The 16,971-nt window shown below is 38.4% G+C and overlaps 1 protein-coding gene across 2 annotated transcripts; it reads left to right on the forward strand.

Moving 5' to 3' along the window:
* Positions 1 to 7,097: 7,097 nt before the first annotated feature.
* On the forward strand, positions 7,098 to 16,921 carry LOC146652012 (scavenger receptor cysteine-rich domain-containing protein DMBT1-like). Of its 2 annotated transcripts, XM_085382550.1 has the most exons (14): positions 7,098 to 7,227; positions 7,297 to 7,374; positions 7,654 to 7,680; positions 7,801 to 8,112; positions 9,949 to 10,239; positions 10,342 to 10,656; positions 10,737 to 11,024; positions 12,015 to 12,329; positions 12,570 to 12,869; positions 13,977 to 14,276; positions 14,470 to 14,784; positions 15,413 to 15,721; positions 15,820 to 16,113; positions 16,176 to 16,921. In XM_085382550.1, the coding sequence occupies exons 2-14, from the start codon at positions 7,323 to 7,325 to the stop codon at positions 16,511 to 16,513; spliced, it is 3,456 nt and encodes a 1,151-aa protein (XP_085238676.1). In that variant the 5' UTR covers positions 7,098 to 7,227; positions 7,297 to 7,322; the 3' UTR covers positions 16,514 to 16,921. The 2 variants fall into 2 exon arrangements, with proteins under 2 accessions (XP_085238676.1, XP_085238675.1); XM_085382549.1 differs by having other exon boundaries at positions 7,099 to 7,227; positions 15,820 to 16,264.
* Positions 16,922 to 16,971: the final 50 nt, after the last annotated feature.

Raw genomic sequence — 16,971 nt, forward strand, 5'->3', positions numbered from 1 at the left:
CTGTGCGTTCCCTTGTGTGCCTCACTGTGAAGTTTAGTTTGTATTTTCCCAGTATAGTTTAATTCTGTATCTTTTCCTCGAGTCTGCAATAAAGCAGTGCTTTTGAGTTTATTCCCCGTGAGTTTGGGTCCTCTCCTGCCTGCACACAGCCGAAACATGACAAAAATAACATCATAGTTTACCCTCACACTATATCTTGCAGAGACGAACACAGTAACTTAAACAAGTACATCTTAAGGACAGACTCACATTTAAGTGCTTAGACACAATTTTAATTATATTAATGCAATATTTAAATAAAGGTTGGTCAAAATAATTTAGTCATTCATGAGAAGTGATGCATTAAAGTAAACGCTTTTAATAATGCCACTAAGTTTAGATATGTACTGCTTTAAAGCAAGAACATAAGGTCACAACAGCTGCGCATTAACTGATAACTGTGTTCCTAGCAATGCAATGACACTATTTCTATGCCTATCTACTTGTTAGACTATTATCCTGCTTGTGACATAATCACCCTGTTTATCAGGTCACGCGTGTTGCCTTCTTGTTCAAATAAAGATGTGATCTAATTTCCCATCAGAGAATTTCAAATCCTGCAATGATTTACCCAGATGTCAATATGTGCTTAACTTGTTGTCCATTACAAACATAAGTATTCTCTAATTCTCTTTTCTAGTTCTGTTACTGATATTCACTAATGTTAGAAAAAAGGCAATATTTAATACAACGGGCCAGGAAGTGTTTTCATAATGTTCAGACCCTCTGGCCTCCAAAGTAATAAGACTCTTTAACACGCAAGTGAAATATACCTACCAGCCACTTCATAAAGTACACCTGTTCAATTGTTCATTCACTCAAATATCTAATCAACCAATCACGTGGCAGCAATTCAATGCATTTAGTAGGGTAGACATGGCTAAGACAACCTCATTAAGTTCAAACTGAGCGTCAGAATGGGGACGACAGGTGATTTAAGTGGCATTGAATGTGTTAAGCGTTAGGGCCAGATGCCTTTGAGTGTAGTTCCACATCGGTAGAAGATCAGTTGAACGCAGCCTGCCTGAGTAATGCAGTTGACAGTGTCCATCCCACAGTGTGCAGATGTGTACTGATGGCTGCTTCCAGCAGGACAAAGCACCATTCCATTCCTCAAAGCACAAATCATCACAAACTGGTTTCTTCAAACATGACACTCAGTTCACTGTCCTTAAATGCCCTCAACAGTCACCAGATCTCAATCCAGCAGTGCACTTTTAGGATGGGGAGATTCACATTGTGGCTGTGCAGCCAACAAATCTGCAGCAACTGTGTGATGCTGTCATGTCAACATGGACAAAATGTCAGATGAATATGTGTCACACAGAATTAAGGCAGTTCAGAAGGCAAAATGGGGTCTAACCATGTACTAGCAAGGTGTACCTAAGATGATACCCTATGGAACTCCAAAGTGTTCAAAATTAAATAAATAAATAGGTCAAGATGAAATAAATAACTATGTGAATTAATAAGACACAGATATGTAATGTGAGAATGATATTGTGAAATCATGGAACACATTTTGAAAACAATGCTCATTATTGTGAAATACATTACATTCTGCTATATAAATTTACTTATTATTGTGAAATATTATTTCATGGTCATTATTTTTCACAATAACAGAGATTATTCCTGAGGCATTTTATTTATTTCCAGCCGTTTATATTCCAAAATGACCTTTTTCCAAAGTCAGTGTTTATTTCAAAATCCCGTTTTTCCCGATGGTCTATTTATTTCATAATGCGACTTTTCAGCAGAAGGACTTTGTCTGTCAATCAATGTAAGTGGGCTGGACCTTTGCACCTATTGGCTTATCGTTTACCATCGACTAGTTTTCCTGGATACAGGTGTTGTGCCAAAAAGTGATTGTCTGCCAGAAACTGATTGCCGTCCGCGGGAGCGCGCGCAGCCGCTTAAAGCTGCAGCGCCCGGATTACTTGCGTTGCCAGCTACTTCCGTGCAACTGATATAACGTGGGGGGAAAAACCCCAAACACATTTATGCCTTTGTTATTAGGCAAAGGTATGCATTTATGGAGCTTTAACGTTTCTTGTAACCGAATTATGACGCTTATCAGAAGGTTGCTTTCAGTGTGTAGCGCAGTCACGAATGACTACACGCATCACGATGGAATAATTAATGCCTACAGGTTTAGTATGTCTACTCTCGTTGTTCATATTTGTTATAAGACTGTCGAATAGTAGTTAAAACAATAAAGACCTATTGTGCCAGTATCACCATGACTCTTTCTTGTTTGTTCAGAATAACGACTGAGAACATGGCATTTTAGCGCTACCAAAAATTGATTGTGGCCTATAACTTGTCACTGAAACAATATTTCTGCTTCAAACTTGTTGGATATATTCCAGAAGGGTTACATGTGATATATTATATCCCAAAAACTCTCCAAGAACTGCTGAATAACTTGTACAGGAACAATAAAACTGATAATATGCCATTTTCAAGCTGCCAAAAAGTGATTGTGGACTATAACTTGTCACTGAAACAATATTTCTGCTTCAAACTTGGCGGATGTCAATTAGAAGGGTCATATGTCAAATATTACATCTCAAACAGTCCCTTAGAACTGCTGGATAACCTGTAAAGGAACATTAACATTGATAATATGCCATTTTCAGCCTGCCAAAAAGTGATTGTGGCCTATATCTTGTCACTGAAACAATGTTTCTGCTTCAAACTTGGTGGATGTCATTCAGAAGGGTCCTATGTGACATATTATATCTCAAACACCTTCCAAGAACTGCTGAAAAACTTTTAAAATAACATTAATACCGATAATATGTCATTTTCAACCTGCCAAAAAGTGATTGCCACCTATATCTTGTCACTGAAACAATGTTTCTGCTTCAAAATTTTTGGATATCATCCAGAAGGGTCATATGTCAAATATTACATCTCAAACAGTCCCTCAGAACTGCTAAATTACCATTAAGGGAACAATAAAACTGACAATATGCAATTTTCAACCTGCCAAAAAGTGATTGTGGCCTATATCTTGTCACTGAAATACTATTTCTGCTTCAAACTTGCTGCATGTCATTCAGATGGGTCATTTGTCAAATATTATATCTCAAACAGTCCCTTAGAACTGCTGAATAACTTGTACAAGAACAATAACACTGATAATATGCAATTTTCAAGCTGCCAAAAAGTGATTGTGGCCTATAACTTGTCACTGAAACAATATTTCTGCTTCAAACTTGTTGGATATCATCCAGAAGGGTTACATGTGATATATTATATCCCAAACACTCTCCAAGAGCTGCTGAATAACTTTTAAAAGAACATTAATAACGATAATATGTCATTTTCAACCTGTGCATAAAAAGTCAAATTTCAAAAATGTTAAAAATAATACAAAAAAAGGATAATGGCCAAATGGAAACAGGTGGGAGGAGATCTGCTTAAACACATTAAGAACACCAAGTAATAGGAAAGACAAAACAAACGGTAATAAAAATGTCATTCCAATACAGCACTTATTAATTGAAACGAAAACCAAAAACAAATAACAATTACATCCAATTAAAGAAGAAACCACCAGTTAAAATAAACTAATTGTCATGGTGAATTGGATTAAAGGACTCAGGTGCGAGACTCCTTGCAGAATGACAGTGGATTTATTTACAGTGAAAAGGTGAGTTAACAAATCGAGTCTATAATCCAAAAAGGGCAGTGCAGTGATACGGCGACCTCTCCTCACGGTGACAGTGCAGTAATAATCCACAACAACTCCTGGTGCCGGCTCCTCCTCCAATCCCTGAACCCTGGAGGCAGATGAGAAAAAACACACGCTCAATAACGAAAACGTCCTCTCCTTCACAAACCGGGTATGCTAATCATGACTACGCTACCCGGTTTAGTTCAACGTTCCAGCGTTGGTTGTGACTCAACCGCCCCGTTAAATAGGTCTGCGCTGCCAAGGTAATTCTGCACAGGTGCGATGATTCTAGCTCAGGACACTCCCCTGCGGTCAACTGCCGTTCCGTGCCACGGCTTCCGGAAGTACATGTTCCAGCAGAAAAACACATGCACAGGATGGAGAGGAGAACACGACACAGTACACACGAACACCACAACAAATTGGCAAGACGATCCGTGAGGACCGTCTAGCCATGACACTAATAAATAGACCAGAAACAGGGGGTATAGCGGAAGCTCAACACCAGTAAACCATGGAACAACATATATATTAATTCTTTGCATACAGTAACTATACTAACATGTTAGGAAACACAAAATAATTGAATCATCCTACAAACAAATTGCAATCAAAGCTGAACTCTAATGTTGTGAAAAACACAGAAACACACACAGCAACACGAACATAAATTAATGAATTAATAAACAAATAAACAACCAATAAATATTATAGGAGACGACGATACAAAACAAGAAACATTTCAAAAACTTTGAAAAATTGACAGCAACCCTCTGACCAGCATGCTTCACAAACAAATGGGGTTTTTTTTGGTCTTGCGGGGCTTCTTGGCACAGCTCCTGTGGTACCACCGTGGGTAAATCTTGCAGCCAGTATGAATTAGACAAAACAAGGTAACACGAGTATTTTGTTAAAAGTTTGAAGCAGAAATATTGTTTCAGTGACAAGTTATAGGCCACAATCACTTTTTGGCAGCTTGAAAATTGCATATTATCAGTGTTATTGTTCTTGTACAAGTTATTCAGCAGTTCTAAGGGACTGTTTGAGATATAATATTTGACAAATGACCCATCTGAATGACATGCAGCAAGTTTGAAGCAGAAATAGTATTTCAGTGACAAGATATAGGCCACAATCACTTTTTGGCAGGTTGAAAATTGCATATTGTCAGTTTTATTGTTCCCTTAATGGTAATTTAGCAGTTCTGAGGGACTGTTTGAGATGTAATATTTGACATATGACCCTTCTGGATGATATCCAAAAATTTTGAAGCAGAAACATTGTTTCAGTGACAAGATATAGGTGGCAATCACTTTTTGGCAGGTTGAAAATGACATATTATCGGTATTAATGTTATTTTAAAAGTTTTTCAGCAGTTCTTGGAAGGTGTTTTAGATATAATATGTCACATAGGACCCTTCTGAATGACATCCACCAAGTTTGAAGCAGAAACATTGTTTCAGTGACAAGATATAGGCCACAATCACTTTTTGGCAGGCTGAAAATGGCATATTATCAATGTTAATGTTCCTTTACAGGTTATCCAGCAGTTCTAAGGGACTGTTTGAGATGTAATATTTGACATATGACCCTTCTAATTGACATCCGCCAAGTTTGAAGCAGAAATATTGTTTCAGTGACAAGTTATAGTCCACAATCACTTTTTGGCAGCTTGAAAATGGCATATTATCAGTTTTATTGTTCCTGTACAAGTTATTCAGCAGTTCTTGGAGAGTTTTTGGGATATAACATATTACATGTAACCCTTCTGGAATATATCCAACAAGTTTGAAGCCGAAATATTGTTTCAGTGACAAGTTATAGGCCACAATCACTTTTTGGTAGCGCTAAAATGCCATGTTCTCAGTCGTTATTCTGAACAAACAAGAAAGAGTCATGGTGATACTGGCACAATAGGTCTTTATTGTTTTAACTACTATTCGACAGTCTTATAACAAATATGAACAACGAGAGTAGACATACTAAACCTGTAGGCATTAATTATTCCATCGTGATGCGTGTAGTCATTCGTGACTGCGCTACACACTGAAAGCAAGCTTCTGATAAGCGTCATAATTCGGTTACAAGAAACGTTAAAGCTCCATAAATGCATACCTTTGCCTAATAACAAAGGCATAAATGTGTTTGGGGTTTTTCCCCCCACGTTATATCAGTTGCACGGAAGTAGCTGGCAACGCAAGTAATCCGGGCGCTGCAGCTTTAAGCGGCTGCGCGCGCTCCCGCGGACGGCAATCAGTTTCTGGCAGACAATCACTTTTTGGCACAACACCTGTATCCAGGAAAACTAGTCGATGGTAAACGATAAGCCAATAGGTGCAAAGGTCCAGCCCACTTACATTGATTGACAGACAAAGTCATTCTGCTGAAAAGTCGCATTATGAAATAAATAGACCATCGGGAAAAACGGGATTTTGAAATAAAGACTGACTTTGAAAAAAGGTCATTTTGGAATATAAACCGCTGGAAATAAATAAAATGCCTCAGGAATAATCTCTGTTATTGTGAAAAATAATGACCATGAAATAATATTTCACAATAATAAGTAAATTTATATAGCAGAATGTAATGTATTTCACAATAATGAGCATTGTTTTCAAAATGTGTTCCATGATTTCACAATATCATTCTCACATTACATATCTGTGTCTTATTAATTCACATAGTTATTTATTTCATCTTGACCTATTTATTTATTTAATTTTGAACACTTTGGAGTTCCATAGATACCTTGCTGATGATACAATATTAGAAAGTTGGATAAATTAACAACTTTGTTTTTATTTCCTATTAATTCAATCCCATAAGCCTATTGAACATGCTCAGTTTTGAAGTGTAGTATCACTGTGTGTTAAAATAATATACAATATAGAAACATAAGGAAATACAGCATAGTTTCATATGCGGACATATGCTCACTGCAAGAAGAATAAATGGTCTGATTTGCCAAATGTCATAATAAGTTATTTTAAATTTTACTGTTACACAAATACATAAAATGTAAACCATGTAAAACCCAAAAAAGAGTAGCTTTCTCTTAAAGGCTTTTCTTTCTTCCTGACATGTAACAAGAGGAAAAGCAGAAGTGGTCATATTATTCATACAGGATCTCTGCTAGACTTTTCTCAAAACATCCCGTTTTGAGAAAAACAGCATGAATTCTGAAGAAAACTCATGGCCCAATTTGGGGTTTTTTTTCTACTAAAATGACATCAATCTTCTTCCATTAATAAGTTAAGTTAAATGTTTTCTTTTTCTTTTAAATATTTCCACAGGCGTTGTGGAAAAAAAAGATAAAACCCTCTCATCGTCTCATCTTTAATGATTGATCAAAAAGTCAACATGTGTCCAGGTTGCAGTCCAATACAGGTGGACCTTTTCATTTAAAATAGTTACTGGATCTGTTCTTGGGGAACATGAGAACGTTTTTATTAAAGACTCTGAGGTCCTTCTGTTAGCGCAGCAGTCTTGCAGGATTTAAAAAGGTAAGAGGCCTATATAAACACCTTTTGGTGAAAACAAAATGACTAAGGTATTATGGTATTATTTTACAGTGACTGGCCAACACTGAAGACACAATATGATCCTCATTTTTGATGAAAAACGACATTTTCTTTTTCACTTGTCTCTTGGTGAGTTACTGGAGGCTTTTGTCTCAGTTTGACTTCATGTGGACGTGTGTTTTCTTGAGTGTAGTGAGATATATTCTTAGATGATTGAAAAGTGTTAAACATTTTTTAACGGATGAATTTAAAATTATCCGGGACCCTCTTATGTTCCCGATTTGTAAAATATTTGACAAATTATTGACTACAGTGAAGGCTTTTAACTTAAGAATGCTGTTTTATATCTAAACCTCTGGGCTGTCAGGCTTAATCAGATCACTTTTGCGATATGTATTTTTGCTGCAGGCCTGTTGAGTTTCCTGCAGTTTACAGGTCAGTAAGTAACTCATGAGACTTTGATTTCTACATTAAAAAGATAAAAATTGTGAAATGTGGTTGAGGACAAGGTTACACATTGTGAATCCTTTGTGGTTTTGTTTTTTTCATATCCAGAATGTGAGAATATTAGGCTGGTCGGACCTTCGCGTTGCTCTGGCAGAGTGGAGGTCTTCCACAAAGGCAGTTGGGGAACTGTCTGTCACGATCAGTGGAGCATTGCTAACGCTGAGGTGGTGTGTCGAGAGTTAAGCTGTGGGACAGCTATCGAGGCTAAAAAAGACGCCTTCTTTGGACAGGGAAAGGATGAGATCTGGTTGGATGACGTACAGTGTACTGGGCACGAGTCTTCCATCCTTCAGTGTCAGCACAAACCGTTTGGGGTAAATAACTGTGGCCACAATGAAGATGCAGGAGTGGTCTGCTCAGGTAAGCCTCAATGATGTTTGACATATTTTTGTTTTCCCTCACAAACCTTCATAGAAAACCTTTTCTTCGAGAAAATGTGCTAAGACATTTATTTTTTTTGCTGCCACATGTTAACAGCTTTCTCAGTCCAATATAATATCACTTTAACAAATGCAACATGTTTAGGTTAGGTAGGTGGATTTTTTTTTGTCACATTCTACCATTTTCCAGTCTTTCTGCCAAGCTAAGCTAGCACTGCATTAACAGTTAAAGTTATCAGAAGTCAGGCAGAATTCATTCACATCAGCAAGATGTCAAAACTGCCCCTTTTCGTAAAATGTGGAACTGTTGTTGAAGTTGAGAAATCCTGTACAACCTAAGAGAAAACCAAAGAAAACCAACAAAAAAAAAAAAAAAAACCTAAGAGAAAACCAGCTAACACAGCAATTATGTTAGCTCACCATGTTATGTGGTTTAGGTTTCTCGTTGCTGCAACATTTCCACAATTGTTAGGCTTTGAGAACAGCCATCATGGAGTCACATTTGTTCTTCTTGAAAGAAGCAAGAAGAAAATGTGCTATACATATAGCATTTAAAGATAACGTACATGTCTTATGATTTAATTTCGTTTTTGCTCCTTCTATTGTGGAAAGAAAAATGATGTCACATACTTTTATGCATGAGTCAGTATATTTAAAAAGTGTATTTAAACTGTGCTAAGATATATTAATTAGTATGTTTATCTTGCCCAGACACTAAAAAACATTTTGATCAAACATTACGCACACAGTCCTGTTGAAAACAATTTGCAGTGTATGACTCTTGATACATTAAAAGTTTAGCTTTGATTACAAACAATTATTTTGTGCATTATCAAGAATTTAATATCAATTAAAAACAGGTAAATTAACAGTTTGGCTTCTCGAGAAGTAAACTTGAGCTTTTGAGATAGTGGAAGACAGATTTTTTTTTTACTGGCAAGAGCATTCTCCTAGTCTTGAGGGTATCAGCAGATACTTATGAGAGCAGTATTAATTTCTCCAATTGACCTTTAACATTCTTTTGCTTTCCCAAAACGTTGATTTTGTTCATCTGCACGTAGCGTTTTTAGTGGGAGAAATGTTTTGTCACTCATCCAAGTGACCTCTTCAGTCTCAGTTCGCTGCAGGCCAGTGGACACTCTTTCAATGATGAGGATGTACACATCGTGGAGGAACGCTGATTGGAGCGAGGAGTCAAGGAGTCCATTTACGTGAAAAGGGAAAGACCATCTCTGAATCGAGGTGGGGGCCTAAGGGTACATCTTTCACCATCTTAAAGCACTGTGATTGCAGCCATTCCCCAACTCTCTGTGAATGCTACTTATGGCCATTGATCAGTTGTCTTTGACCAGTTGTTGTTGATCAATGATCATGACAATTTGCATATTAATGATCAAAGAACTGACCTCACAGCTCATTGTTCATTCAGTAGGCTGGTTTCAGTTATTGTTCAAATATACTGTTTATAAGGTTGGGGAGACCTGCAGTCAGCTGAGACTGAAGAAGTCACTTCGATTAGTGAGGAAACGTTTCTCCCACTGAAAACGTTACGTCCAGATGAACAGAATAAACCTTTTGGGATTTACTTACTTACGGATGATTAAGCATGCACCAAGGCATTCTTTTGTTTTCTTTTGGTAATATGCTTTAGATGCCAGTTTCTTCCAATTTGGTTCTGACAAAGTTAAAATCTTCACTAGAATTAGTAGTATTATTGTATATAGACTATGGGAAATACAGACACACTGGCTGATTGTATTATTATTTATGAAACACATTATTATTTTATTACGTTTAATATCCACATCATTTGCAGAACATGTGCGGTTTGAGAAAGGAACCACTCGTTGTAATGGCAGAGTGGAAGTCTACCACAAGGGTCAGTGGAAAAGAGTTTGCAATGACTGGGGCAAGGAAGCAGCTCAGGTGGCATGCAGAGAAGCCGGCTGCGGCGATCCTCTCGGTCAGAATGAAACACCATATTTTGGAGAAGCACATGAACTGTCTGCCATCAAAACCACTTGCTCTGGAAATGAGAACTCAATCTCACAGTGCAAACTTAAAGATTTCAGAGAAAGCTGTGTTGATGCTACTGTTGTCTGTGCAAGTAAGTTGGCCATGGTACATGGCCAGTAAAACTGACACTGTTAGATTGTCCCTTTCTGAAAGAAAAACCATGCCCCTAACTTTTTTTTTTTTTTCTTAACAGACAGTCAACCCATTCGGCTGGTGAATGGGACTAATCGCTGCTCTGGTAGAGTTGAAATCTACTATAAAGGACAATGGGGAACAGTTTGTGATGACAAATGGGGGATGCAAGATGCAGCTGTAGCTTGTCAAGAGATGAACTGTGGGAATGTTCTCTCAGTCAAGTACAAGGCTTACTTTGGGAGAGGCCAGGGTCAGGTTTGGTTGGATGAGATGGAGTGCACTGGTCATGAAATGTTACTCGCTGACTGCCCTCACAAAGATTTTGAAGAACATGTCTGTGACCACAATGAAGATGCTGGTCTTGTGTGCTCAGGTAACACAGGCTCTGTTCTGTTTGTTTCTCAAAACTGAGTTTTAATGACAATCCCAATGATGCCAAATTTTGCTTTGCAGAGACAGTCAGATTGATAAATGGGAGTGACACTTGTTCTGGCAGAGTGGAGGTTTTCCATGATGGCCAATGGGGGAAACTTTGTAGTAATAACCGGGGTCTTAAAGAAGCTACAGTCATATGCAAGGAGCTCGACTGTGGAGCTCCAAAAAATTCCAAAGACACCTACTTTGGTGACAGCTCACTGCGAGGGCTCACAAGTAGATGCTCTGATAATGTGAACTCTATCAGCCAGTGTCAACTGCAAGAACACAGAGGGTCATGTGAAGGTGTATCTCTCGCATGTGCAGGTAAAAGATACAGACATGCTGCAATCCTGCTTTCCAAAAATAGCAAATGTCATGTTTGGACAACTTTTAAAAGAAAAGGTTGGCTCATGTGGAGTATTTCTTTTACTTAATATGTACTTGTGAATGTGTTTAAAGGTCTGAGGCTCATCAAAAGCATTTAAACTAAAATCCTGAAGGCTCAGTCTACTGACAGACACTCACAAGTCAAAGACAATAGAATGGGTTACAGTTTTGCACTTTAACTTTTTTTTTATAAAGGCTTCATAAAGCCATTTCTGCATTCTCTGTGTTTCTGTCTGTTTTGTTGTCCACCAACTACTTCTTTACAATTAGGAGCTGAGCAACTAAACGTGGCATAGCTTAAGACTTTGAAGTTTCTTATCTATATCAGATATTATTATATCACTATGTAGCCTGGCAACCACCTAGCAACATGTTAAAATGACCTATTTTTAATGTTTGCCTGCCTGCAACAGGTATAGTTTTATTTCACCACAGTAATACGTAATTTATATCTACACAATCTCAGTTACTCCTGACATTATGACACCATCAGGCTGCAACCAACTAGCAATGGACTAAAATGACCTGTTTTTTGCCTTTATGCACCTAGAGCTTGTTATAAAAGCATTATCTTTCAAGACATTAACGTCTTATTTATATCCACAAACTCTGATTGTTACATGATATACACTAAATGGCGAAAAGTATTGGGCAACACTTCTTAATCTTTGAGTTCTACTCCCATTGCCAACACTGATTTCTGAATCAGGCTCTCAGCCATGTAGTCTGCTCATGTGTGATGGATAGATATGAAGCTACACAACATGCTGCTGTAAAGCTAGTTTCTGCTGTCCCCAAGACGCCAAAAATGAATAAATAAAAAAATCTGTTACAACAAATTTTAAAATTGATGACAACCTTAAAAAAAAACAAAGAAAAGCAACAGCTTATAATATTTATTGTTATTTGTTTAACGTGTGCCCTCAGGTCAACCACCGCTAAGGCTTGTGAACGGCATTGACCGATGCTCTGGCCGAGTGGAGATTCTGCATGACGGCCAGTGGGGAACAGTGTGTGATGATGACTGGGACTTAAGAGAGGCTGAGGTGGTGTGCAGAGCCATGGACTGTGGAACACCTCAGAGAGTTAAACCTGGTGCCTTCTTTGGTGAAGGACAAGGAGTGATCTGGCTGGATAATGTCAACTGTCTGGGTAATGAGACGTCTCTTGGGCAATGCAGTCATCGCTCCTTTGGAGAGAATAACTGTGGTCATGATGAAGATGCAGGAGTGATTTGTTCAGGTACAAACTATTGATGTTTCATTTCACAAAGTGTCTTTTTTTTTTTTTTTTACCTTTAGATCCCAAAAAGTTCTGGATGTAGCATTTTCTTTGGATATTTGTACTCCAAAAAATGTTCAGTTATTGATTACATAGCAGTTATTTCTGCAACACCAATATCAGATGAAGCTTCAATTAATACAATTCTTTCAGATGAACACCAACGAATTGCTGATATTTTTTCTCTACTGTGCTTTGTAGCTGCCATTCGACTAATCAATGGGACTGACCTGTGCTCAGGAAGAGTGGAGGTCCACCATGGGGAACACTGGTCACAAGCATTTAATGTTAACTGGGGAATGAATGAAGCTGCTGTGGTGTGCAGAGAGATGAACTGTGGAGATCCTGTCAAGATCTCAGAGTCATTTGGTAAAGGTCGAGATCTGAGAGGGTACGAGATTCGCTGTAACGGCAGAGAGAGTTCTCTCACGCAGTGCACGTTTAGAGACCATACCAGATCTATCACCGATGGTACTGAAGATGCCTCTGTGGTATGCTCAGGTAAAGTCTGATGTCAAATTGAAATTAGACTTTCAAAAAGAAAATGAATCCATTATATTCTTCTTTAAAAAAACTAAGATGGAAATTGTTTCTGGCCCTTTCACACAACCTTTAAATATTGGTAGAAGGGCTTCAAGTTACATGAACAAATGCAGAAAACTGGACTAACTTTAGAAAAAAGACCAGTGATTTAGTGAAACACCGTGTTCATGCAAAACACCCGATTTATAATTATGCAATGAAACCCCAAGCAGTGATTTGTCAGGTACCAATCTAGATATGGAGTATCTAGAATAAATATGGAAACTATGTTCAACTAAAAGGTTAGATTAGAAGGCACAAAAACTGAAGACTTTCCAAGAGTCTTATATACTGAGTTTTTAAGGTGTGCTATGTTTTTGCGTATACTGTCAAAAGCTCAGTAGGCTTAGTCCCGACATACCACACAAAAATTCATCCTACTCAGACATGAAGCAAAAGTATCAAGATTTCACAAGCACAGTCACTAAAAATAATCAAACACTAAGACACTGTGTATATACAAAACTAACGTCATATATCAATAATACCAATAGCATCACTCTGGCTTTTGACTGGCTTTATTGACAACCACCAGTCAGAAGAATGGAAACATTTCTCCAAGCTTCAAATTTGATCATCTTCCTCAGCATGGCAACCACAAACCAAAAAAAGGATTTAGCCTTGCTAGCCAAGCATAACGATAACTGTAATGTCTGTAAACATGAATGAAAACATAGAAGCCCAGTAACCACAGGTCCTCCTTGTATCAAACAAGCACACTCATTCATAGAGTTCCTCTCTCAACTGTCATTCCCATTGGACCAACTTCTACAGATATCACATACATGTCGATATATTACAGTATGGCTACATTTTCAACATAAAAGATGTTTTACGTGCTTCGACTGTCCACTGCTGTTTGGATCCAGCACAAAATTAATGTGATGCAACACAAAAATATTAACCACTTAATCAGTCAGCAGTACATCCCTAGTTCAAAACCAAAAAAAAGTCATACAGTGCACTATATACAGTGTGGGTCAAGTTGTATTTCATGTACATTAATATAACAGCTATCATTTCCAGGAAACGTGAGATTAACCGGTGGATCCACTCGTTGTGATGGAAGAGTAGAGATTTATGACAAAGGCCAGTGGGGGACTGTGTGTGCTGAATCCTGGGACATGAATGATGCAGCAGTGGTGTGCAGACAGTTGGACTGTGGGAGTCCTCATAAGCTTATTCAACTTGGCCCTGGTACAGGACAGACCTGGAATGATCAAATTGAATGCAATGGAAAGGAGCCTACATTGAATCAGTGTCCACAAAGACCAGGTCTGGACAGAACCTGTGACACAACTGTAGTTGCCGGTGTTTCCTGCACAGGTAAGAAGAAGCAAAAATAAAATGCCAAAATGTAATTTTGGCAGCTTCTTCTTCTGCTTCTTCTTCTTCTTTTGCTTACTTTTTAAGATATTGTCTTCTGAATTTAAATAATGTATAATATAACTAAGTACGTCACAGTTTAAAAAAGAATATTCTTATATACCTGTGGCTATATTTTTTGTTTACTTCACAGGGAGCTTGGCAGTGCGGTTGGTTAACAGTACTGATGAGTGCTCTGGGAGAGTGGAGGTACGTCACGGCGAGCAGTGGCACGCAGTATGTGACACAGACTGGACTCTAAGTAAAGCTGGAGTGGTGTGCGAGCTGCTGGAGTGTGGACGCGCCGTGAATGCTCCTGGTGCTGCTTTTTTTGGCCAAGGCAGTGGGTCAGTGGTGGAGGCTAGCACTTCTTGTTTCCACAGCGTGACTTCTCTTCAAGAATGCTCGGTGAAGGGTTTTACAAGAGAAGACTGTGGGCATGAACATGATGCCGGTGTTCTCTGTGCTGGTAAGGCCTTTTATATCAAAGTTGGTTTCATAAATTTCCAAATTATAACACTGGATTGTAAAACTGTCGTATTTAATTTGGTCAGCCATGTGCAGATTAATGTTTAACAAAATTATTTTCTTTTCGCGTTTTTGTTTTTTTTCTTTAGAAAATGTACATTTTTTTTTACACCTATCTGGCTTAGGGAGTAGGATTAGCCAGCAACTGTTTTGCCTATTGCTTGCTACGTATTGCCAAACAGAAAGCTGTAGAGGTCACTGTTAGACAAAGCCAGTCTAGGTAATGCTTTCTTTATAGCTAAGCTAAGCTCAGCTAGCTTACTAGTTATTTATCTTACATAGACTTGAGTAGTATGGACTTCATCCATTAAAAAGCGAAAACGTCATATTTCCCATGACTTGAAACAGTTGTTGCAATACTCCTTTTGCCTAACATAATGGACTAATAAACGATATAATATCCAATTAATATTATATTTTGGTATTTGTTTTTTATGCATTAATACAAACATTTTGTAAAATATATAGAGAAGAATCCTTTCAAGTCCTTTTATAGTTTTGTCTTCTTTTTGGTTGTTTTAAGGACTTTCCATTGTACTTGTATTCACTCTTTCTGCTCTGTTATGCAGCACAAGTCCGGTTGGTGGATGGCTCAGTTGAATGCTCCGGCAGAGTGGAGGTCTTCTATAAAGGACAGTGGGGAACTGTGTGTGATGACGATTGGGAAATGAGCGATGCTGATGTGGTATGCAGACAGCTTGATTGCGGTCATGCCATTTCAGCACCTCTAAGTGCCCATTTTGGTAGAGGCTCTGGTCCAGTATGGCTGGATAATGTGGCATGCTCAGGCCAAGAGTCTGCACTTACTCATTGTTCACACGATGGATTTGGAGAAAATAACTGTGGGCACGATGAAGATGCCAGCGTTATCTGCTTAGGTAAGAGACATAGCTCATTTTGAACTAACAAATTATCTCATTGCTCCTGAGAAAGTTGTTTTGGCTGTTACACAAAAAACATTTATTATCTGCTTCAGGTGGTCAACAGAAGCCCAAAATCACAATAAGTCCTGCTGCAGAGGTTAAGTGGGGTGACAAAGTTGAAATTACCTGCACGCTAGTAACAGAACGCATGGGTGGGAGATTTCTCCTGAAAAAAACCCAAGGGTCATTTCAAATGGAAAAATTCTCAGATCATGCATCTGCAACCTTTGTCTTCCCTAAAGTGGACTTTAGTCAGAAGGGCTCATACTACTGTGAATATCAAAAGGTGTTGGCCAGTGAAGTCATCTACTATCCTCAAGGAAATCCTGCTGACCTTTCCGTTGTAGGTCAGTAATTTTGTGCATTGTTTCCTCTGTTTTGCACAATTATCGGAAATTGTTGTTTGCAGTTAAAGTGGAAAAACCCAACATCTCCCTGATGTCCCCCAATGCAATGGAACTCACCAATCCTGACACAATTTCTGTCTCTCGAGGCAGCACCCTCACTGTCACTTGCTCTGTTCATTCTATATACCCTAGAGGCGTCTTCTATTTCACACATTTAAACACAAACACTACTGAATCAAAGTCAGCATTTGGCCACTCAGCCTTCTACCTGGCCAATTTTGAGCTCGCTGCAATAAGTCATGAACAGCACGGAGAGTATGCCTGTCTCTACAGCGTTAGCATCGCCAAAAAATCCTTCAATTCAGTTCCTTCAAAGACTCTTAATATCAGTGTAATATAAACCATTTATATCGTTGTTATTTCTTCTTTTCTTGCTGATAATAAGTTAATCAAGTGCATTTGATTAGCACCACATGGAAGCAGTAAGTTGTGGACACTGCTTCTGCATCACTCACTGGTGATGAGTGTTTCACTTTACTGTGGAGCCATTTTGGTCCACTCTTCTTTCAAACTTGTTTTAATTCAGCCACATTGGAAGGTTAGCTCCTGTTAAATAAATGAAACACATTGTAATATGCCATGTATAGTTGTTCAGCCAAGGTTGTGTTTATCAAAGACCTGTCAAGAACCAGAGGATTGTTTTTATCATCGTGTCTTTATGCGTAAAAAGAGGGTGTGCTGGTCATGTGTTGTGGGGATGAGGACCAGCATAGCATCAGAGGCATCTGCACAGCACACAATAGTGGGCTACTGGAACAAGAAGGCATAAGTGGACACCAACAGCTTGAATGCTACTAT

Source organism: Rhamphochromis longiceps, linkage group LG15 (assembly GCF_057381845.1).
Source record: "Rhamphochromis longiceps isolate RC_006_pf linkage group LG15, R_longiceps_female_GT1.1, whole genome shotgun sequence".
In the NCBI taxonomy this organism is placed as follows: Eukaryota; Metazoa; Chordata; class Actinopteri; order Cichliformes; family Cichlidae; genus Rhamphochromis; species Rhamphochromis longiceps.

What these genes read in the sequence shown, in the direction of transcription:
- LOC146652012 (XM_085382550.1), top strand. Translation starts at nt 7,323, where the DNA reads ATGATCCTCATTTTTGATGAAAAACGACATTTTCTTTTTCACTTGTCT. An exon ending in GAGTTTCCTGCAGTTTACAG is followed by an intron (nt 7,681 to 7,800) that starts GTCAGTAAGTAA and finishes TTTCATATCCAG; the next exon opens with AATGTGAGAATATTAGGCTG. An exon ending in TGCTGGTCTTGTGTGCTCAG is followed by an intron (nt 10,657 to 10,736) that starts GTAACACAGGCT and finishes TTTGCTTTGCAG; the next exon opens with AGACAGTCAGATTGATAAAT.